This window comes from Rousettus aegyptiacus, unplaced genomic scaffold (genome assembly GCF_014176215.1).
Source record: "Rousettus aegyptiacus isolate mRouAeg1 unplaced genomic scaffold, mRouAeg1.p scaffold_m13_p_2, whole genome shotgun sequence".
Taxonomy (NCBI): domain Eukaryota; kingdom Metazoa; phylum Chordata; class Mammalia; order Chiroptera; family Pteropodidae; genus Rousettus; species Rousettus aegyptiacus.
In genome coordinates, this window is record NW_023416295.1 from 75,515,895 (window position 1) to 75,539,374 (window position 23,480).

Here is a 23,480-nt window from a genome sequence, read left to right on the forward strand (position 1 = left end):
ATGGAAATGTATTCTACTGTTTTTCCAGAAAGAAGATTTATTATATAAAGGTCTCTCTTTACCCTGCTGCAAAGGAGGAGCTTTTCTTTTGGTTTCCAGTAGGTGGTGTCTAAACCTCTTGGATCCCTGCTTTATAAAAAGCCTTAATAATGCCTTCTTATTTTCTTGTAGATATTTAATCATACTCACTACCCTCAGTTTCATTCCCTGTCAGTATTAGCAACAGTTCGGGTAGTGTTTGCTCAGATTCCCCTGGAGCTCTGTGGTGTTCAGTCTTGGAGGACATGGGGAGGGGGCCCTCTGAATTGGGGGTTGGGGCTGTGGCTCAGCCTCAGCTTTGCAACTGCAATTGGTAAAAAGTAACTGTCGTTTCTCTGCTCTCTCGCTTCTCTGCTTTCTACCTGGATGAGTGGGCCCTGCTGCCACCTGCATGGAACTCACAACTCTCCCATGCAGGGCTGTTCAGGGAAATTGCCGCACCTTCTCCCCTCTCTCTCTCCCCCTACAGGGCTGGAAGAGGCAGTTTCTTTATTTCTCCCATTCCACCACCGGTCACCCAGGGTTCTGACCTGTGGTAGTTCTTATGCACGGATCCCACCCTCAGACGTGCTGGTATGCAGTTTGGGTGTTTTCTGTTGAGTTTTAGATTTTTAGCTTATTGTTGTTTCAAGGGGAAAGATCTGTGGACATCTCTCACTCTGCATGTTTCTCCAAAACTCCTTTTTAAATCACTTTTGTGTGTTCCTTTTTAATATGATCTATCTGGAAATGGTCTAATAGTGAGGGGTGAAGCAAGGACCAGTTTTATTATGTTTCACATGACTAATGTGAGGGAGGGAAAAGTTTTCTTGACCCTCTTAGGGTCTCTGTCAAGGACAGATTAACAGGAGAAAGCATACAAATTTTATTGAATTTTTATATGTACATATGAACTTTTACAAGAGAAAAAAGACGCAGAGAAGTAAGCAGAGTAGCAAGTTTTTATACTTTATAGACAAAAAATCAATTTGATGAATTGACAAAACATAGGAATTCGGATTGAGAGTAGTAAATGATGAAGAAGTAACTAGGAAAATAAGTGTTAGCTTTAATAAGATTTATTTGCAGATTCCACTGGTACCTCCCTGGACTGATAAGAGTCTATCTCCAGTAAAGGAGAATTTATTTCCTGCCTTTAAGCAGAAAATTGGGGGCCTTTTCTACATTTACAGCTTTGTAATTACTTTCAGCTCAAAATAATTGTTATTTAAGGGAGACATATTTTGGGGTAACATATTCTGGTTTCCTTCATTAGCCAATTTTCCTAACAGCATTGATTGAATAAACCAGTTTTATCGTTGACTTAAAATACCACCTTTATCATATACTCAATTCCCATACATATTTGGCCTGTTCCTGTAATCTCTTCTGTTTCATTGCTCTGTTTCGATGGTTCCTTCCAAAGTATCAAACTTTTTTCATCATGATTTGAAACTAACCACTTACCTAAATTCATTAGGTAATAATACCTAGAAGCTGCTACCATCAGTAGTAATAATTTTTCTGTTGATTCTTTCGGTTTCTAAGTATTTTGTCACATCTTCAACTAATATAGTTATTGCCTGTCCTAATATTTATATATATCATTTCTTTCTCCTATTTCCAATATCATTGGGCATGTTTTTTTCTCCATTAAGCATGACATAGTCTTTTTGGCTGAGATACATACTTTTTCTCATATGAAGCGATTATCCTTTCAATAATAGTTAAGGACAGCTCTTTTCCTCTCTGGCTGCTTGAGGATTGGCTACCATCATGAATGATACAGTAACTATCCAGATCTGAAGTTCGTGACCAAAGGGCTCCTTGAACCAAAACAAATGGTCATTGATGTCTTCACCCTAGGAAGGCAACAATACCTAATACAGAAATTGGGGAAAAACTAGCCACAATCTACAAGACCACAAGGGATGTCATCTTTGTACTTGGACTCAGACCCTATTTGGTTGATGACAAGACAACTGATTTTGGCATGATTTATGATTCCCTGGATTATGCAAAGAAAAAGAAACCTAAACATAGACTTCCAAGACATGGCCTGTATGAGAAGAAAAAGACCTCAAGAAAACAGTGAAAGGAGCAAACAAAAAGAATGAAGAAGAGGGGAGTTGCAATGGCCAATGTCGGTGCTGGCAAAAAGTGAGGTGGAGATTGGACAAAAAGAGTAAAGATTCATTAGTGACTTTATCTGTGGTGATTGAGATTTTTCTTGAGAAGATTAATAAGCTAAGAACTGTTATGTGTCAAGAATTAAAATTGGATATTTTTAGTTGCCTTTTTGGCCTTTAAAGACTATCATTATATTTTCCTTTTTATTCCATTAACATTGTGAATTACGGTAACAATGTTATGTTGAGCAATCTTTTTATTCCTGGATTTGAATTCCTCTTACTCATGTTATTCTTTTAATGCCCTACTGAATTCTGTATTGTAATAGTTTACTTAAAAGCTTTGCACCAGTACTCAAATGTGAGATTGACCTTTGATTGTCTTTCATGCTGCCTTTCATGTTTTAATATCAGTGTTACATTGATTTTTAAAAATAAGTTAGAAGTTTTTCTTCTTTCAGCACTGTCTAGAATGGTTTACTCTTGGCCACTCCTTTTGAAATAGGTCAGCCCTGTTGTCTATCCTCCCAGTATAACTGGTCCTAGGTTGTAAACCTGTAACCTTTTTCTTCCAGCTTTTTATTTGGAAGTTATTTCATCCTTAAAGAAGAGTTGCAAGAATATAAATAGTATAGAGAATATATATTTATGTGTATATATACACATATACATACATACATATATATGTATGTGTGTATATATATATACCCTTTACTCTGATTTATCTGTTGATAACATTTTATCCCATTTGTGAAGCTGTGATTTTAAATAATACTTTCCTAGATACTTGGTAAAAATAAAACTACAGTATTAAAAGCGTAACATTTAACTGCTAATACTAGAAATGGCTATTCTTAAAGTACATTTGATCAGAGCCAGCCTCTCTGTCTACTGGAGAGACTTTTCACTGCCTTACTTTTTGCTGTCCTCCACGTGGGCATCAATAAGCTATACTTGAAGCTCAGGTCTGCTTGAGTTCTGCTACCATCCTCAACTCAACGTCTTGTCTTCAGAAAGAGAAGTTGTCATCTCATCTTGCCCTCTGAGACCAACCTTCTTTTTAGACTTATCTGATCCCAGTGTTTTCCTCTCAGGAGAAAGTTTACTCCTGCCCATGAAGAATAGCCAAACCATCAGGGATGTGTCACAACACATTGCCCAAAGTGTGCCCTCTGTAGCCTTGACTAAAAAGGAAATCAGGCATGTATGTCCACATCCCTATGGTCTATTCCCTGCTCTTTGTCTCCTATGAGACAAGAACACATGAATGAACACACACACACACACACACACACATGCACACACACACACAGAGTAGTCTAAGAACAAACAATTTTCAGACATACCATCTAAACTTCCCTATAGGAAAGAAAATTATAACTAAATCTATAAGAATGAGGAAATAGCTATAATATACACCTCCTTACCAATAATAAATAAAAGAACATAGGATTTCAGTCTGACATTTGCCTATGTGGGTTTCTTTAGTTAATTTAGCTCTTAATTTGGATTTTAAATCTGCATATCTAAAAGGATCTTTCAAAGGAGTCTCTTCTGGAAGAAATAGTCCACCTATTCTAAAGACAAACCCACATCTCTGTTGTATAATGCTTATCAATTTAAAACTGGAAAAGTTTTCCAGTTTCAAAAAATTCAGCAGGCTGCTTCTGTATACAGTTGCTGTATAAAAGCAATCATATATAAAAAATTGAAACGAAATGTTGTGTGTCAATTAGGATCATTGTTATTTAATTGCTCCTAATAATTTTATAGAATAAGATATTAAGAAAACCTAAAATCATCCTTCTAAGTAAAATATTGACTTATTATTTTGAAAACATTGATAAAACATACTCTTGAAGTTGATGTATTCTATTTAATTATTCTTATGTAGTACCCTGACAGTTGTACTATTATGGAGTCAAGACTTTGGTTCTTAATAGGTGATTTAGCCTTAATTGTGATAAAACCCTCAATAGTTCCACTTTAACAAATTCTCTTGTAGTTAGAGCTAAGACCTTTGAACGTACTGAGTGTACTATGTCTGTCTACCTAAATTACTTGAAGTGTGTTATTACTTTTATAATTGAAGGTTATGCCATTTAAAATTCTTTGCAAAACACTACAATCAACGTACATGTTTTAAAAGTTTATTTCTAGGGAAAAAATAGTCCTAAACAGTTATTTTCCTACTTACAAATTTTATCTAGAACTTAGCTATCCTACACTTCATGTTGTTTCTTTTCTTAATGGGAACATGAGATTATATTAATATACTTTTATTTTCTAACTTGGAATTATGTTTTGTTTGAGTTTGTATCATTAGACTTTATCTTCTACTGGATGGTGTCCCAAGGAGGAACAATCAACTTCAAATATCTAAGAAATAAATACCTAAGAAACTTAGCAACTGAATACTTTACTTTGTGTTGATAAATATCTAATTTCCAGAAATCATTGTTAGTCATTTAAAACACAATCTTATAACTAAAGAAATACTAAATAGAAGGTTTGGGGTTATTACAAGAAAGACAACTGGATAAAAACTGATTAGAATCTAATTTTTTAGGTTAATTCTCTAACCAACATAAGGTAAATATCTTCAGGTATGCAGATTCAGAATTTCTTTGTTTTCAATGATTTTAAGTTGATCAGATTCTGGATTTTTCACTCAAGCTGACTGTTTATATAGATCACAATGCCTGGTTATTAATATCTATTGGGAAATGGCTTTCCTTTTGTTTTGGTCATCCTAAAGAGGCAGGATGTACTCTTCCACACAAAATTGGTTCAGATGTCAAGAATGATGATGTCAATAGGATATGAAAAAAGTTTGTTTCTCACATAATAAGGCTTTCTGAAGAGAGCAGGGGAGGCTCCTAAGCAAGTATGAAAAAGGCTTGAGACAACAAGGAAAGGAGACTGGCTTGGTTTTTTATCAGGTTTACAGGGTGGGTCTAGGATGAAGATTCTCAACATTGGGCTGGGCTTGGGTGGTTGAGTATTCCTCTGGTGCCAAAGGAAGTATCTATCACCCATGTTTTCTAATTGCCTTCCCAAAACTTAGGGAAGAAGGGTAAGGTTAACTGATGGGGCTTGAAACCTTTCAGCATTTAAATGTTAAAACAGAGTCAGACTCTACTGCACTCTTTTTTTTTTTTTTTTTTTTGCTTTTCTTTGCTTCCATTGTTTATTCTTATATTAACATATTATCCCCTTCTGTATATTAATTCTTCCATTAGTTCATGGTAAGATAGCTGAAATAGTGAGAAAATGTTTAGAATTTCTCAAACCTAATAAAGTAGTACATTCATAGCTCACAAAATTGACTTTCCATTCTTCCTCAGCTGCCTAGATCTATCACTGAATATTCAATTTCTTCTCTTTTTAATGCCATAAGCCACATAGTTGAAACAGGCTACTTATACCTGTTTCAGTCAAAGACTGCTGTTCTGTCAAGCTCCAAAACTGTGTATTTTGTCATCAGCACATGAAGAGAAAAATCTCAGAGAGGAAGAAACTTGAGAGAAAAACCTGCATGTACATTACCCTCAAGTCCTTGGCCATCTTCTAAACTGCACATGCACAGGAGGAGACTCTAAGCAACCTAGCAGAAATTTGGAGTTGGGAGAATAAAGGACTAAGCAGAGATCTTGGCTCTATTCTGGTTCTAAGAAGACAGAGATTGGAATTGAGCCTTGCTGAGGAGGAAGATTCCTTGGTATATCTTCCTGCCTAGGCTTATAGTGACCTCACCAAAGAAACACCCTTTAATATTAAAGACCATACCTTAGGAATAGGGCAAAACTGCAATGAACCTGCTCTAAAAAAAGCCTAAAACCAAGTCTTAAAAGGAATGAGGTATTTGCTGGTACTCAATCTGCCTGCCAAAAGACTTTTTAGCCTAATTCCCCTTGGAGGAAGATAACATCATCCAAGGAATCTATAATTCTTTTTATCCATGATGCCTAGAATCCAATCGGAAAAAGAAGATACAGGTCAAAAGACTGAATACCATAAGAAAAAGTAAATAATAGAAAGAACCCATAGGTGATAAGATATTGATGTTATCAGAGAAAGACTTTAAAATAATTGATTATTTTATTCAAGCGAGTCAAGGAAGAGATAGACAAAAAGAAAAGAAAAGAAACGAAAATTTCCAATAGAGAATTTAATCCATTGAAAAGAATCTAAAGTAGTTTAAAACAGATGCTGATGAACATTTTAGAAATGAAAAATAACATCTGGAATTAATAACTCATTCAGTGAGTTTAATATAATAGCGAATTAGATATAAGAAGACAGGATTAGGGAACTAGAAAATAAAAATATCCAAACTTCTAATCCAATTAGTTTTCCAGAGCACCAGGAATGTTCTTATTTTTATTCCCTCTCTTATTCTTGTTCCTTCTCTCTTTCCCTATCTTCGATCCAAAGCTTCTCTTTTTTCAACTAGCTTTTTTCCTACCTATTGTTTCAAGCCCCATTTCTATATATCCCTATTGAAGACCTACATCTCTGATCTCAGTTGCAGGCAATGTTAAGAAATTTTGGTAAGTGATTCATCAGTAGGTGCCAGGCAGGCCAACATAGAACACTAGTAGTTACACCATGTAAAATACACAAAAATCTAGGTAGACACATGATTGGCAACCACGTAAATTTGGCAACAAGCAGAAGGTAAGAACCAAGGGATAGAATCTGAGTCCCAGAGAAAGAATTCTATGTCCTGGAAAATTGGGAAGCAAGAGAGACTCCTATTTCCAGAAAAGTTAAAACTAAGAATATGTGTTATTAAAACATGGCAGGAATCAATCAGGGACCCACGGGTCTGGCACAGAGTTAGTGGTCTGGTCCACACACAAAAAGTAGGGCCACAGCTCAGTTCCTAGAACTGCATTCATGGTCATCATTGGGGGAGCAGCAACACTAATGACCCCAGCCAAATAAAAATCTGTCATTGTTAATTTTCTGCTGCTTTGGAACCAGGTGGGTCTCGTCTAGTGATGTTTAATTGATCTTGGCTATGAAGATTGGAGGGCTTTGAAGATAGGGAAACATACCAGGCATTATACCATATATTGGTGCAAAATTGCACTTTGGTTTGGTTTTACAAGGTATTTTAAAATTTTGTCATTTAAAAATTTTCTTTTCGAGCTATGCCTTCTACCATCAGGTAAATCTTAAAATTGGCTATGTGAGCCTAAAGTTTGAGTTGTGTGCTATTCCTTGGAAAGAGATATAGACTATTAAGGTGTTAAATGATTTAATTTTATAATAAAATATGTAAGCTCTGTGTGTGTGCGTGTGTGTCCATTTCTAAGTTACCTTAACCTGTCACCAAGAACTACTTGGCCTAACCTCAATTTTATTCTTAAATACAACGTAGAAAACAATTTTTATCTTCAACTGGGTTTTGTTGAAAAATAAAAGCTTTCGGACTTAGCTTTGTCTCTGCACTTCAGTGTTATGTGCCTCGGAACATCGAAATTATGACTAATGTCACCGCTCTTGGATGGGAAGCTTTCCAGTTATCTCCCTCCCCCTTTTTTAAAACTGCAGACATCTTTTCTGTTTCTGGGTCTTGCCTGCCCCAGAGAATTTAAAGTCCTTGGTCTTTATTTGGTAATGGATTCATGAGTTCAAACAATATCTGAGTACTTACTACATACCAGATGAGAAAAAACATTACTTCCTACATTCCGTTTATCATGTTTCCTTTTGGCAGTCATTATTCCAATCAAAAGAATGTTTTTCTAAGCAAGTCACACTAACTTTCTCTTTTCTTTTTGAGTTTGATTTATATAAATAATTATTTGAATTATTTTAAGATTACTTTTGTTGTTAATAGCAGTAGTAAAAGGAGAAATAGGCAAAACAGGATTTTCTTAATGGAGACTTGCTAAAACCCTACATCTTCTTCACTTTTCTTCTTTAATTTCAGCATTTAAAACTAATTTTAAATTGTTTTAGGTGTCTATATCTTTTTTCTCTTTGAATACACTGGTAAGTAAGGCCTATCTTTTTAAATCTCTCTCACACGGTTCACAATTGTAACAACTTTTCTTTTAAAAATCAGGATTATTGAGGTATAATTTATGCTTTTAGATAAATTCACCCTTTTTTAGTGTACAATTCTATGAGTTCTGACAAATGCGTACAGTCATGTAACTGCCACCATGATCAAGATAATAGAACAGCTCTACCAGCCCCATAAGTTTCCTAATGCTGCTGTCCTTCCTTCACCCCCACCCCAAGGTACTTTCTGTCCCTGTTGTTTTGCCTTTTCCAGAATGACATAAAATTTTGGAATGTTAAAATGCCTAGCTTTTGATTCTGACTTCTTTCACTTAGCAAAATGCATTTGAGAATCATTCATGTTATTATGTATAGCAATAGTCTGTTCCTTTTATTGCTTTTTAGTGTTCTATTGTGTGTATGTAGTGCAGTTTTTATCCATGCCCCATTTGAAGCACATTTGGGTTCTCTCCAGTTTCTGACTATTGTGAACAAAACTTCTATAAACATTCATTTAGTAACTAATTTTTCAACGGGTACAGCTCAGAGATGGGGCAGTATGATATAAGTGTGAAAACAATCAAGTGAAAAGACTCCAGAGAGCTGGACCCTCATATTAGTTTTGCATTCAGTTGAGTGTTAAGTTAAACTAATAATTTAACCACTCTGTGCTTACTTTTTTAGTAATATGCATGATTTAGAGCTTATTCTAGCTCTTAATGTGATTTTGTAGTGTAAAGGTAAGGTGTTTACTCTTGTGTTCTCTAAGAGGAGAAATTATAAATGGTCACATACATCTTTATAAAATTAAGTTGTATGAAATTAGTATAACTAACATTTAACATTAGGGGTCATTTTATCTCTGTGTCCAATCACAAATGGTTTGAAAATAAAGTAATTTGCCTAATGAACCTGAAGGTCATCATAATCTTAATATTTTCATCTAACCGTGTAATCCAATTTTACGTTGGAAAATTATTTCAATAATAATACTCTTAAAATATTTAGTAAATATTTTCTTTCAAAATATTTTGGCCTTTGTTTATCTATTTATCTATTTATTTTTAATTTAGATGGGTCTAGGAAAAACAATCCAGGCAATTGCCATCGCTTACTTCTATAAGGAGGAATGGCCTCTTTTAATAGTGGTCCCTTCATCTCTGAGGTACCCTTGGACGGAAGAAATAGAGAAATGGATCCCAGAGCTAGGTCCAGAAGAAATCAATGTTATTCAGACTAAAACTGATGTTGGGTAAGAGTAACTTTTTAATCTTTAAGAAAAAAATCCAGTCATTGGTATATACTAAATAAGTCTCTGTATTAAGTAGATTTATCCAGGGCTCAAAATGCAGTTGTCATTAAGGGGAAAAAACAAACAAACAAACAAACCATGATTGTTGTGTTGATTCTGTCTATTTAGGAGCTCTGCTTTTTCTGTTAGGGGTTAGAGAACTACAGAAGATTGGCTCAGTCCTCTGTTTTCACTGGTGAGATAGAAAATGTGAAGTGACATGTTTTATTGTTGATAAATTTGTGCAATTATTTAATCTTACAAACGCATTGGGAGCATAGCACTATACATACAAAAATGAATAAGATACATTCCCTGCCCTCACCAATCTTATAGTACGTGAGAAAAATATGTAACTGAATAATTTCTTTACAGTAGAATAATTCCATTATCCAATATCAGAATATTATAGATGTATGAATTATACAGATAGTCCAAAGATCAGAGATCATTTTAGCCCAGTATTTCTCCGCATGAGGTCCTACCCCCTCTTCTTTTCCCCACACTTTATTGCCCCAGGCCAGGGGCACTTTTTGTTGTCAGAGTGACTAACTGTGCTGGCCTTTAATGGAAGGGTCCAGGAATGTGAAATGCCCTACAGGATAATGGACAGCCCTGCAGTACTAAGTATTGTCCTGCTCAAAATCCCAGTAGTGCTTGCCTAAAAAACACTGCTATCCTGTTTGTGGAAATAGTCAACTAATATTTGAATATCCACTTTATACATGATCCTAGTTACATGGAAGAAAATATAATCAGAAAGTAATGTTCTTATCCTAATAAAATATGGCTTGCTGCATGTCAAGATCTTCCAAAGACTATTTAACCAAAATTTTGGATTCAATTAATCGAATTTTAAATGTGGGATTCTGGTTTATTATACTTGAAGATTATAAAATCTTAAGAGAAATTTGGGTTTCAGCAGTGACACCATCTCTTATTTTTCCTCTTCTCTGTATTCTCAAAGAATTGTATTGTTTATGACACATTGGTTACTGAAATATTTTTAAAGTACATGGACTTTCTTTTCTAGGAGAATATCGATCAGCAAAGTGACAGTTCTGGGTTATGGTCTTTTAACGACAGATGCAGAAGCTTTGGTAGATGCACTGAATAATCAGAACTTCAACATAGTGATAGTGGATGAATCACACTACATGAAGTCCAGAAATGCAACTCGCAGCAAGATTTTATTGCCAATAGTACAGAAAGCCAAAAGAGCTATACTTCTTACAGGAACTCCAGCTCTGGGAAGGCCGGAAGAGGTATCAAAATCTTTATATTTTGGGCTTTAAAAAAATAGAAAATTGAATCAATTACCTGTTTTGAAGTTTTAAATTAGTTGCCTCAAATATCAGAAGAGTACTTTGTGAATTTCTAGACAGCTCTTAATGACTAAGTGTATCTTTTACTATGACTTTTTATCTATGTACATGTGAACCTTAGCCATGCTTATAGGTTTATACTATTAAAAAAAATGTTTTACCTTTATTATAAGGTTTTCATATTTAGTACAGATTTGTAACATTCTCCCCATTTGTGTCCTTATGGTTCTTCTATGGCCTTCATCTTCATTTTATCCAGTCTGTTTTACATTATAAGCTCCTTAAGATAGAGTTGAATCAACTTGATATTGTTTATAAAGATATGTCTTTATATCTTTTATACTATGTTATATAACCTCTTTCTAGTCCTCTTTCATTTTAAGTTCCATGTTTGGGAAGGAGGAAACTTATGTGCAGACCAAATAGGTTAACTACTTAGAGTGGAGGAATAAAGCATTTCTTTGATGCCCCTTTTAGCTTTTATTACTTTAAGAGACTGGTGGGATGTGAAGTGATTAAAGAGCTGGAAAGAAGAAATAAAGGATGAAACTCTTATGAGTCTGTAAGTGTCAGTGAAACCAAAGACAGCCCTGTCTATTAATGAAAACTGAGTCAGAGAAAAAAAATGGGCTTGTTGTCTTGTATTGTTGTTGTGAGAATTAAAGGAAATATTATAAAAGTCAGAAAAATGAAAAGATTTCATGATACTATTGATGGGAATATCAAGTGAGACTGTCATTTTACAGTGCAACATGGTAACATCTGTCAGATTAATAGATGTAGATGTAGTACATATGCCTACACCTACGTATATTTATATATGTGCACACATACACACAGACTTACATGAAGTTATTAATTTTTGTAATTGCATAAAAGCTAAAAACAGCCTATATATCCATTAATAGGAGACTGTTTAAGTATTTTATGGTACAGCTAAGAAAATGGGTTGCTATGTAGCCTTTAAACATTGCTGTATTATTGTAATATATTGCTTACATAATTTTTAAAATGAAGTAAAAATATGTATGTACTTTAATGATATCTAAGACATGTTTTGGGGGATAAAATTATAGCCTTGTAAGTATAATATGATCCTATTTATGTGAAATAAAACAATATATGCATATGTGTATGGAGGCATAGAAAATATAAAAATGTATATTTTAAAAAAGGATGGCAGTTATCCCTGAAGAATAGGAAAGCAGGAATGGGTGGAGGGAAGGGGTGGAAGAGCCTTGAGGAAAAAGAGGTAGATTTCCTTTTTTACTTTTTACTGTTTAATTAACTGGATTCATTGTAGTAATAATAATTTACTTGGAAATATTACGATATGTTGAGAACACTTGTATTGTTACAGCTCTTCATGCAAATTGAAGCTCTCTTTCCACAAAAATTTGGAACATGGACTGACTATGCCAAAAGATACTGTAATGCACGTATCAGGTATGACAAACTATTTTCTATAAGCTTTAAGCCTCATATATTTACTGTGAACATTAAACTTTATTAGTCATTTTTTGTTCCGGTGTTTTTCAAATTTGTGGTAACTCTAGAATAATTTCTTTAAGTAACATCTTGTGTGGCCGACCTGTATATTAAATAAATAAAAAGAGTAGATAACGGCACTTTTTCTTTAATTTTTTACCTTAGACTTGTTTTATTTTGAAATGATTTATTTCTATTGACTAGATAAACATGCACATTGTAGAAAAGTGACAGGTAAGTTTCCATTCCACCTGTGTGTCCCAGACAACCATTTCCCTTCTCGGGTAACCAGTGTTGGCAGTTTCTTGTATATCCCTCTGGAAATATTCTGTGCACGAAAAAGCACATATGATTATATAGGTATAATAATATGTCATTTTGTTTCTACATACGTAGTTGTGTAATGTAGACACTGTTCTATGGTTTGGTGTCTTCATCTACTGTGTCTTGGAGATCCTTCCATATCAGTTACTGAAAGAACATTGACATTTTATTTATTTATTCATTCATTCATTCATACATTCATTTATTTTTTTAGGTAAGTCAACCCTTGGTTGACCTCACAGATTGCAAGGACCTTGTCAGCTTACAAGCCGTTATTTTTTATTTTTTACACTTATGGCAGCTGGTCTTCCTAGGTGGTCTCCCATCCAGGTACTAACCAGACCCAACCTTGCTTAGCTTTCGAGATCAGACAGGATTGGGCTTGTTCAAGGTAGCATGGCCATAGACTGGCATTCTTTTTAAATGCTGCATGTGTTCCACTGTTTGGATGTACTATAATTTATTTGTGCAGTCTACTATTAATAGATGTTTGTTTTATATATATAGCTACTGCATACAACTCATCAATGAATATCCTTGCACATGTTGAGAAATAGTGTATTATAGTGACAAACAGCATGAGGGACTAGAGGTACACCACCTATGTGTTATTTTTATATCCAGTACTGACCAATGTTTCATTTTAGGAAGGTAAATTTATCTTCTTATACTTTAGTTTCTTCAGCTCTAAAAACAGGATAATTATTTCTGCCTCAGAGAGGTAGTATGAGACTTACATTAGCTAATATTAATAAAGGACTTAAACAGTGACTGGCACATACTGAGTATTCAATAATTTTTAGATATTTAAAAAATTAGAATTTCTGATTCAGTAGAATTGCTGATTCAAATGGCATGTGCATTTTTATATTTTTAGATTTTTAGAAATCATGCTCCACAAAAGTTATACCAATTGACATTCCCACCAGCAGTTAGATTGTTTCTTTCCTCATACTTTGCCAGAATAAATTATTTTATTTTTACCAATGTGATCTGATAGTTTTAATATATATTTGTCTTATGTTATTAAATGTAGTTAAGCATTTTTCATAAATGAGTCATTTATACATTTTTTCTGTCCATTTTATGTTCTTTGTCCTTTATTCTAAATTTATTGGCTTTTTTTTATCACTACATTGGTAATCTTTTTTTATATTATGGAAATCAGATCTTTATGATATGAGTTTCTTGCATTTTTTTTCCCAATATGTGTACGGTTTTTTTTCTTTTTCCATTCTACAGTTTTCTCAAATAACCCCATGTGGTCATGACGTGCCGATATTTTAGAGGGCTCTAGAGCACTGAAAGAGTCTTTCCAAATTGTTTGTATGAAGACAGTTTAACATTGATACCAAAATCAGATAAAACAGCACCAAAAAAAAAATAAAAAACAACCAAGGACCTTTTCTACTTAAGACTATAAATGTAGAAATCTTCAAGATTAGTGTAATTCAGAAACTCATTAAAAGACCTAATATATTACCCATCTCTAAATGGAATTTATATCAGGAATACAAGCATGGTTTAATATTGGGAAGTATGTTAGTATAATTAGCCACGTTAATTATGACAAGGAAAAACTTCATCATTTCCATTTATGCTGAGAAGTTACTTGATAGGATTCAGCATTTATCCTTGATTACAGTTTTTAATAAATTTAAGGTATACATATATATGTGTGTGAATGTATTTATTTATACCTAATGTACATTCATAATATATATATATATATTTATGTATATGTGTGTGTGTTTAAGCCCAAAGTAATCATCACATGAAAACAAAATCAAAGCAAGGGTATTCACTGCCACCACACTTTACCTTTATTCTGGAGACACTAATCAGTTTAATTACTCAAAAGGAAAATAAGAGGTAAATATAGAAAAGAAAAGACAAAATTATTATTATTTGCAGCTGATATTATTCATTTGGAAAACCTGAAAGGATCAGCTGAAAAATGTTCAAAACAAATGTTCAAAAGAATTTATTAAGGTATCCTAGTACAAAGTTGCTATTAAAAAGACAGTCTTTCTCTACACAAATTATAATTATAGTTTTATGCTAGCATGTCAAATAGACATGATGCTAGATATAATTGGGAAAACTTTAGTCACAATTCCTGCAGAACTGTGCCAAAATTATAAAATTATAAATTATAAGTGCCAAAATTTAACCTATGTAAAATAAACATATTAACTGGATTTACATTTTACGGATTAGGAAAACCTAAGTGGTCCAAAAACAGTTCTTTTTTTGTTACCTGATTAGGACTTGTCATATACCAGCAGAAGAGGATACCTGTCTTTTTCTTGCTCATTAACACAAATGCTGTTTCAAAGAAAAATTTATCTTTATGCAATACTTTATGATTAGGGGCATTGTGTTCTACTTCTGTTCACTAGACAAGCCATTTCAAGATTACTAACATTCTTCTCCAATGGCATATTTCTACCAGATTCCATTTCAAAAGTGTTAATGTTATTTCTTTACTTCTTCAATTTGAGAGCACTATATTACCGTAGACTCTAATTCAGATCAAGGCACTTCTTGGCATTTTAAGTTAATCTGTGGAATGTTAAAATTTTTTCCATAATGTTTGATTCTATCAAGGTGTCATTTATACACTATAAATTTGCAGAAAACAAATTATGGTATTCAGTTCTAGACTTATATTTTATATTTGAAATGTCATGACTATATTCAAATGAAGTTAAGTGAAGCTTGAGCAAAAATATAACTTTATTTTTATAAAGTTTATTAAATACATAAATGATGGCAAACAGAAGCACACTAATGTGAACGCGATTTGGAAATAAGAAGTCTAGGTATAGGTAACCACCTACCTGGTTTGACTTGAGAGGCACAGAGAAAATAGTGCTCAACCAGAACATCCTGTATCCAAAATCTCTTACATCATTCACTCTACTTGGTTATATTTAGAAGAAGATATAATTACAAATATGATTACAGAGAAGGGAGCACATTCAGTTAGCGACTATTAGCACATTATAGCTAGAAAAGACTTTACCGGTCACCCAGTCTCCCTCTGTCATTTTATGGGCACCTGGTAAGGTTAAATGGCTTGCCCTATACCTGGCTTCCCCTTACTTTTTTTTTTTTCTACTTTTCCTGGCAGTAAGAAAGATTTAGGGAATGGCAACTTTAATAGATGTTCTTTTACATAGAAGAAGAGGTCACATACATAATCCAGCCAAGTGTCCTGTTATCAGCAGCCACCTTCAAAAGGCAGGCTCTGGGGAACGTATTTGTCCTCCCTGGTGTCATGCTTAAAGGGTAAGAATGTCTTCATAATTTATCAGATATTCTAAACTTTCTTCGTTCTTGCTGTTTTGTGCCAGTTCCTCCTCCTAGGAGATATAGTTGTCTAAATTTTTGCCCGATACTTTGTCCTCAGTACCGTCACATTTAATGTTCTCATCTATGGCTAAATAGAGGTCAGGTCTATTACATTTGCAAATGGCTCAAATCTTAGAGAAATAGTTAATAAACTATATGGCAAAATAATTAGATAAAATTAATTGGGTAAATTCTGCACTTATGCTTAGAAAGTCTGCTTTGTATGAAAGGAATTTGAGAAATCCTCATCTATTAATCAGTAGTTCAGATCAAAAAGATTTCTGGTTTTGAATAATCCTATGCCAAATGGGGGGTCAACTGTCATAACTGATAAAAATAAATTAATTTTAGGACATATTAATCAAAGTAACATCCAGAGTGAGGGATGGTTTTAGTCTGCTCATTGATTAAAGTACACTTAAAGTATGGTTTAATTTTGAATTAATCTATTTATTCAAATAATATTTATAGGGTACTTGTTATATGTCATGCCACGTATGTGTTAGGGAACAAGACTCACGTGGTCCCAGCCTTCACTGTGTTTCCAAGGAAAATATTAACCAGCAACACCCAGCAGCCTGGGCACAGGCTTGGAAAAGGCTTATGGTTGGAGCCATTAAAGATTTTTCTTTTCACCAGCTTGTGATGTATAGACTCCGAGACAGGGAACTTATGCTATATTGATAACAGCTAATGTATGTACTCAGAAATCAAAGCAAGATGAGGATGGATATGAAGACAGGAAGGATATTGTGTATATAGTGAGGGTGGAGCAGTCAGCTGACTGAAACGTCAGTGATAATAAAGATATAATGGGTGTAAATGAGCAAGTAGGCTGGAATGATGGGGGAAGGAGAGACTGAAATGTCTGAATTTCCCAGGTTGAGCTGTTTTTCAGGACCGGTTATAGCCATGGGAGTGAAATGAATGGTTGGAGTAGATTTCGGAAGGTCATTGGAGACAAGGAATACGAGGAATTGAGAGGGAGCTAATAGTCCTATTTAAGAAGCATGTTAACAAAAGAAAACATATCTGGAAAAGGGTGACTAGAATAATGAGGGGGATTCCTATTCAGCTCTACAACAAAAGCTTACTATTATTGATTGCCTGCCTGCTATATTTGGGACACTGTTTCAGAGCTGCCAGCAATACAAAGATGAGTAAGACATGGTGCTTGATCTTATGAAGGCTGCAGGAATTTGAAAAAGAGAAGACCTAAAGGGAACATCTTTAAGTATTTAAAGCTCTGTCATTTTCAGAGGAATTAGACTTGTCTCTGTAGCCTCAGAGGGCAAAATTGTTATCAAGTAGTGAAACTTAATAGGGAAGTAGATTTTGCCTAAATCTGAGTAAGAATGTGTAAAATATACATACTTACATATGCTTATATGACAATAAAGCAATAAAATATGTAACACTATAACAATAAAAGTAGAAAGGAAAAATACCATAATCCAGTTTACTAACATGTAAACTGTTTTCATCTTTTCTTTATTTCTACCTTGTCCATATATCTATTAATTTTTACATAGTTTTAACATAACCTACATGTAATGCCATATCTGCTAATTTCACTTAGCATGACCTTGTCTCATGCTTTAACATTGCCTTTATAAGATTTTATTTTCTTTATTTTTACTAATTTACAGATAGTTTATTGCTTTTAGAAAAATGATTTATACTTATTATAACAAATCGAAGAGGAAAAGATTTTTAAATAAAGTAAAAAGCAACTGAAATTTCACTGTCCAGAGATAACCATTACTAATGTGTTTTGTATCTTTCCCTCTAGACAGCTTCTTTGCTTAGGTACCTAATGATAGAGAGATGATAGATAGGTGATAGATAGATAGATAGATAGATAGATAGATAGATAGATAGATAGATGGATAGATAGGAAGGATAGGCAGACAATTTTATATAGAGAAGATCCTATTATACATACTTTTCTGTAATATGCTTTTTTGCATAACACTTTTTAGGATATTTTATATCAATAACTAAAATGTATCATTTTCATTGGCTACATGATAATTCATTTTATATATGATAGTATGCCGTGTATTTTAGATGCCTAATCTTTAATTCTTTCAAAAATCCCACAATGTTAAGGATATTATATAGATTTTATAGATTAATAAGTCGAGATTTGAAAAGGTTAAGTAGCTTGTCCAAATCACAAACTAACAAGTAAAAGAGCAATATTTTAAACACCCTTGCCACCACTTTCCTTCCATCCTCTTTCCAATGTTTGAATTATTTGGTGATTCAGTGTTCATGTTTATATGATTGAATAAATAGAATAAATGACTAAATAATATTAATCTCTAATAAATCCATTAGTTGACTCTCAGTCAACCTTTAATCATAATTATTTCCTTTTTTGCCCATCTTTTGGTTTTTTTATATAGCCATCACTGTTTTTTTACTCAAAGATTACAACAGAGCTTTCAACTTCCAAAATGTATTACAAGCACATGAAATAATTTTTTTCTTTCTTTTTCCTGGAGGCCTCCCTCCCACAGCCTTCTGTTCTACTCCAATCTGGACTGGTTTTTCTTCAGGCATGGTGCAGAGCTATTATGCTGAATTTCCTTTTGCCATTCTGTTCTATTGGATTCTCAAATTCCTGGATTCAATGATTTTTGGTTTTTTGTTTATTTTGTTCTTTTCAGTATTTTATTATGGAAAAAAATCAATGTAAACAAAAGTAGACAGAATAGTATAATGAGCAGACCCCCTCATGTAACCTTCTTCATCAGTATCAGCATTTATCAACACATGACCAATCTCGGTTTAGTGATATTCCCGTCTACCTTCACCGCCCCATATTATTTTGAAGCAAAGCCTGAATTTCACATTTTGTCCATGAGATTTTTCAGTTTATATCTCTAAAAAATAAGGATTCTTTACAAGTTTTTTTTTTCCCCACAGTTTGTTTGAATCGGTACCTAAATAAGACTTACATATTACAAATGATAAATATGTCCTAAATCTCTTGTAACCTCTAGGTTTAACCTCTTAATCTCCTCTATTTCTTTGGTTTATTTATTTATTTTAATTTGTTGAAGAAACTAAGTTGTTATTGTAATCTGGATTTTGCTGCTTGCATGGTATTGTTTAACATGTTCCTTTGTCTCCTATATTTCTATAACAGTATTTAGATGTAGAAACTTCATTTTTTTTTGGCAATTTTACTTTTATGGGGATCCTGTATTATTCCATGAGAAAGCCCATGATATCTAAAGCCTCTCTTATTTTTATAGCAACTGTCAAAGTTCAGTACATGATCTCTTAAATCATTAGGCATTGCAGAATGGTGATATTCCAACATTCTTTATTCATTTATTAGTTGACTTATCTCTGTAAAAGGAAGCCTCTTCTTTTCTACTATTTGGGTAGTTAGTGGTTCAGTTTGTTTAAAAAAGGCAGGAAAATGCTAATTTTCTTAAAATACAGGAGTTTTCAAAAAAAGAAGTTGTTTTGCTAGCATTCTCTAATTGTATCCAATGAGGGTTTTTATTTTAGAAATCATTAAGTCTTCCAACATGGTTCTGTTTTCAAGATTGTTTGACTATTGTGTCCCTTGCATTTTCATCTAAATTTTAGGATCACCTTGTCAATTTCTGCAAAGATGTCAGCTAGAATTTGATAGAAATTGTGTTGAATCTGGGAGAGTTTTGCCATTTTAATAATATTAAGTCTTTCTGTTTAATTAATTCTTAGAGTGTTACACAGTTTTCAGTGTATAGTTTTTATATTTATTATTTTTTTCATAGATGCTATTTATCAGGTTAAGGAAGTTACTTTATAATCCCAGTCTGCCATTTGAGAGTTCTTTTTTTTAGGTTGTGTTTTTAAGTTTTATTTTATTTATTGTTGTTATTTCTAGTCAAATCTTTCTACCTTTGACAAATAGGACCATCCTCAAAATGGTCCTTTTGACCCAGTCCTTGATTGCTTCCTTGCTATCTGATATCACATGATGTTCCAGGACGATTTTGTACATTCTTTTCTTGGTTCCTTTTGGCATATTTTCCTGGTTTTCAGGACACATATCCCTTAATAGCTTCTAAGAAAAGAGAATAGAAAGTACAATTTTTGAGTCTTTAGATGTCTGCTTATAGATAATCTCTCCATTGAAAAATTGGCTAGATGTAGATTTTTATGTTGTAAAGAATTTTTCCTCAGGATTTTACAGTCATTTCTCCATTGTCTCTAATAATCAAGATTGCTATTAAGAATCATAATGCCTTTCTGATTTTTGATTCCTTGCATATTTCACGTGTATTTGTTTTCTATTCTGGAAGCTTGCGAGATTGTCCTCCATCCCTGTTATTCTGTAATTTCATAAAAATGTACCTAAGTTTGGATCTCTTATTCATTTTATGGGCACTAACTATCCCTTTCAGTCTTGAAACTTGAGTGCTTATGTCTGGGAATTATTCATTTTTAACTTTTTTCTCTCCTTTTTTTCATTCTTTCTTTTTGGGACTGCTATTATTTATGTATTAGTCCTTAACTTTCTCATTTTAATTTTTTGTTTTACTTTTGGGAAGATTTCCTCCTTCATAACCCGGTTCTTCTGTTGAATTTTCATTGGTTGCTAATGAAAACAGCTATAATATCATAAATTGTTAACCATTCTTTTTTATGTTTTGTATCATTATTTTTTCTATACTCTCATAGCCATAGCCTCCTGTTTTTGGATGCCTGTTGTTGCTGAGGTGTGTTTGTGTGTATTATTTGTTTTATTTTTTGTTTTTAACTTTCTGTTCTCTGTATTATATGTTTACTCTTACTTTTTTTTTTCTATTTGTTTTAGTCTCTGTCTGTTGATCCTTGAACATTTAACTCTGAAACTATAAAAAGCTGATTATAAAAGCTTTTTGACTAGAAAGGATGGGCTTTTCACTGGGGAATCCCTGAATGTCATTATGTGGAGGTCCTCTTTCTATGTTCTTTAACACTTTTAAAGGAAAAAAAGAATCTTCCATTCTCTTGCCATGAGTGTGTGGAGGTTTAAACCTGGCTATCTTCTTTTTGGCTTGAAAAAGGGAAGGAGAATAATGTTCTTAGTGCCCAGCAGGTAGACCTTATCTCAGTCTTAAGTTTCTATCTGTCACGTCCCCCGCACATTCTACCATTCTTGGTTTCCCTAGGTTTGAATTCTGGTTCCATTTCTCTATAGAATAAAACTGCTATCTTGTGGGGAAGAGTTGTAACACAATGGTGTGGGGATGGGGAGAGAATCTGGGCATTTAACCATGTCACACTCACCACCCCCTTTTAAAGTACCTCATGCTTTTAATTCCAGAGACATTTTGGGGTTTCGTGGGTACCCCTCTGTAAGTCTTTGGTATTCAGCTTTCTCAGTGTTGTTAGCTTCTTTTTTTTTTTCTGCTTCTAGAAGTATATTCACATCGTTTGGTATTGTTTCCTTTTCATTCTCTTTGTCCTAGTGGGTTAGTGCATTTCTATTTCTTCGTACTCACTTTCATTGAACATAAATGTTTGTGTTCAGTTCATCATGTTTTATCTTGCACTTTGCCTCTAACTTCCCCTTTTCCAAAAATTGATTGAAATCATCTCCTGTTTTCTTTCATTGCCTTTGTTATTATTTAACAGCTTTTAAACTTTTTTCCTATCATGTTAGAAGGATTTTCATAGAAATAAGTGATACATATGATTAACTTACTATATTTACCATACAACCCACTTTGGGTATTTCGTCAAGATAAATAAAAACACATGTTCACTCGAAAATCTGTATGGAAATGTTTATAGCAGCTTTATTTATAGTCATCTATAACTTGAAGCAATCCAGATGTCCTTCACTTGGTAAATGCACAATCATGATGTATCCTCACAATGGAGTATATTACTCAGCAATAAAAAGGAATGAACTGCTAATACACCCAACAACATAGATGAATTTCATTATGCTAAGTGACATAAATCAGATTTAAAAAGCTGTATTACTATATGATTCTATTTATATTCCATTTTAGAATGGTCAAACTATGAGGAACAGGAAACAGATTAGTGTTTCCCAGGAGCTGGGGTGGGAAAAATGAATTGCTATACAAGGGAACTTAAAAAAAATCACAGGGTAATTTTTGAAATTCAGAGCTAACTTTGTGCATGTGTTTTGTGCATGCATGTGTGTGTGTGTGTGCGTGCGTGTGCATGTTCATAAACACACACAAGGATGCATGTTCTTTGCCATAAACTTCCCCTTTTATCATCATAAACCAATATTAAGTGCATATTGAGAAATGCCTCTTTTCTTCATTATACATTATCACAAAAAAAGATAAAATAAGTTTGTATTTATTCTTGTTTAGAAAAGGAGAAATGAATTTTTACTTTATAAATCTTAACAAGAAAATGCTATAGTAATCTCAAACAAGTTTTCAAGCTTCATGTTTCACAACTTTTTTAGAGACATTTGAAATTTCGTGATTGTTGCTGCTGTTAATTTTAGGTTGTTAGAAATTAAGTTTCCTTTATGGTTAATTCCACCTTAAACCATATTGCTGCTACTTTTTCCAATTCGTAGTGCCCTGTAACCTGGGGTCTCTGAAAATTCTAAGAAGAGTTGATTTTTCACTTTGTTTAGAGTTTTACTTGTTGTTCAGATGGAGTAGCAACTTAAAAGCTCCGTACTTGACATTTCTCCACCAAAGATATACAAATGGTGAACTAGCAAATGAAAAAATGCTTGACATCATTAGTCATCAGGGGAATACAAATCAAAACCTCAATGAGATATCACTTCACACCTACTGGGATGGCTAGGATCAAAAAGTTGGATATCAACAAGTGTTGGCAAAGACATGGAGAATTTGGAACCCTTGAACACTGCTGCTAGGAATGTAAACTAGTCCGGCTGCTTTGACAAACAATCTGGTACTTTCTCAAATGATTAAAGATAGAATTACCTACCAAATGACCTAGCTATTTAATGCTTAGGTATATGCCTAAGAGGGATGAAAATATACATTCACACAAAAACTTATGAATATTCATAGCAGCATCATTCATAAAAGCCAAAAGTTGAAACAACCAAAATGTCTATCAACAGATAAATGAGTAAACAAAATGTGATCTATCCACACAATGTTTTAATAGCTTTCAGTAATTTAATTTATAACAATTATAACTAAACCTATTGAATATTTTCATAATGCCAACATTTAGTTTTCTTTAAACAAATTTCTTATTGACAACTGAATGGTGTCTATCATTTTATCATATAGTAATTACATTCTTTCACTATACTTTTCTGATCAATTCTGCATGCAAGTACATGTTTTTAAGGTTATCTGACTACTCCTGTATGTTTGCTATCCAAATACACAAAAACTAAAAGAAAATTTATGTTAACAAGTTTCAACTTTCTCAAATTGATACCTATTTGTGCTAATATACCACCAAAAATCTCATTAAACTGATAGTTATTTGTTAATATTAGTGATGATAATACAACCTAACAGGAATTTTTCCTTTGTTAATTGACCTCTAACA

The 23,480-nt window shown here is 33.3% G+C and overlaps 1 protein-coding gene and 2 pseudogenes across 3 annotated transcripts in view; 2 read left to right on the forward strand and 1 right to left on the reverse strand.

Annotated features, from left to right (window-relative positions):
- ZRANB3 (zinc finger RANBP2-type containing 3) overlaps nucleotides 1–23,480 on the forward strand; it is a 191,390-nt gene that overhangs the window by 94,254 nt on the left and 73,656 nt on the right. For all 3 annotated transcript variants that reach the window (XM_036236527.1, XM_036236528.1, XM_036236529.1), the window contains 3 exons: nucleotides 9,239–9,417; nucleotides 10,490–10,721; nucleotides 12,142–12,227. In XM_036236527.1, the coding sequence (XP_036092420.1) occupies nucleotides 9,239–9,417; nucleotides 10,490–10,721; nucleotides 12,142–12,227 (497 nt within the window). The remainder of the gene's footprint in view (nucleotides 1–9,238; nucleotides 9,418–10,489; nucleotides 10,722–12,141; nucleotides 12,228–23,480) is intronic.
- Nucleotides 664–5,304, forward strand: LOC107511214 (annotated as a pseudogene).
- Nucleotides 12,883–13,001, reverse strand: LOC118614010 (annotated as a pseudogene).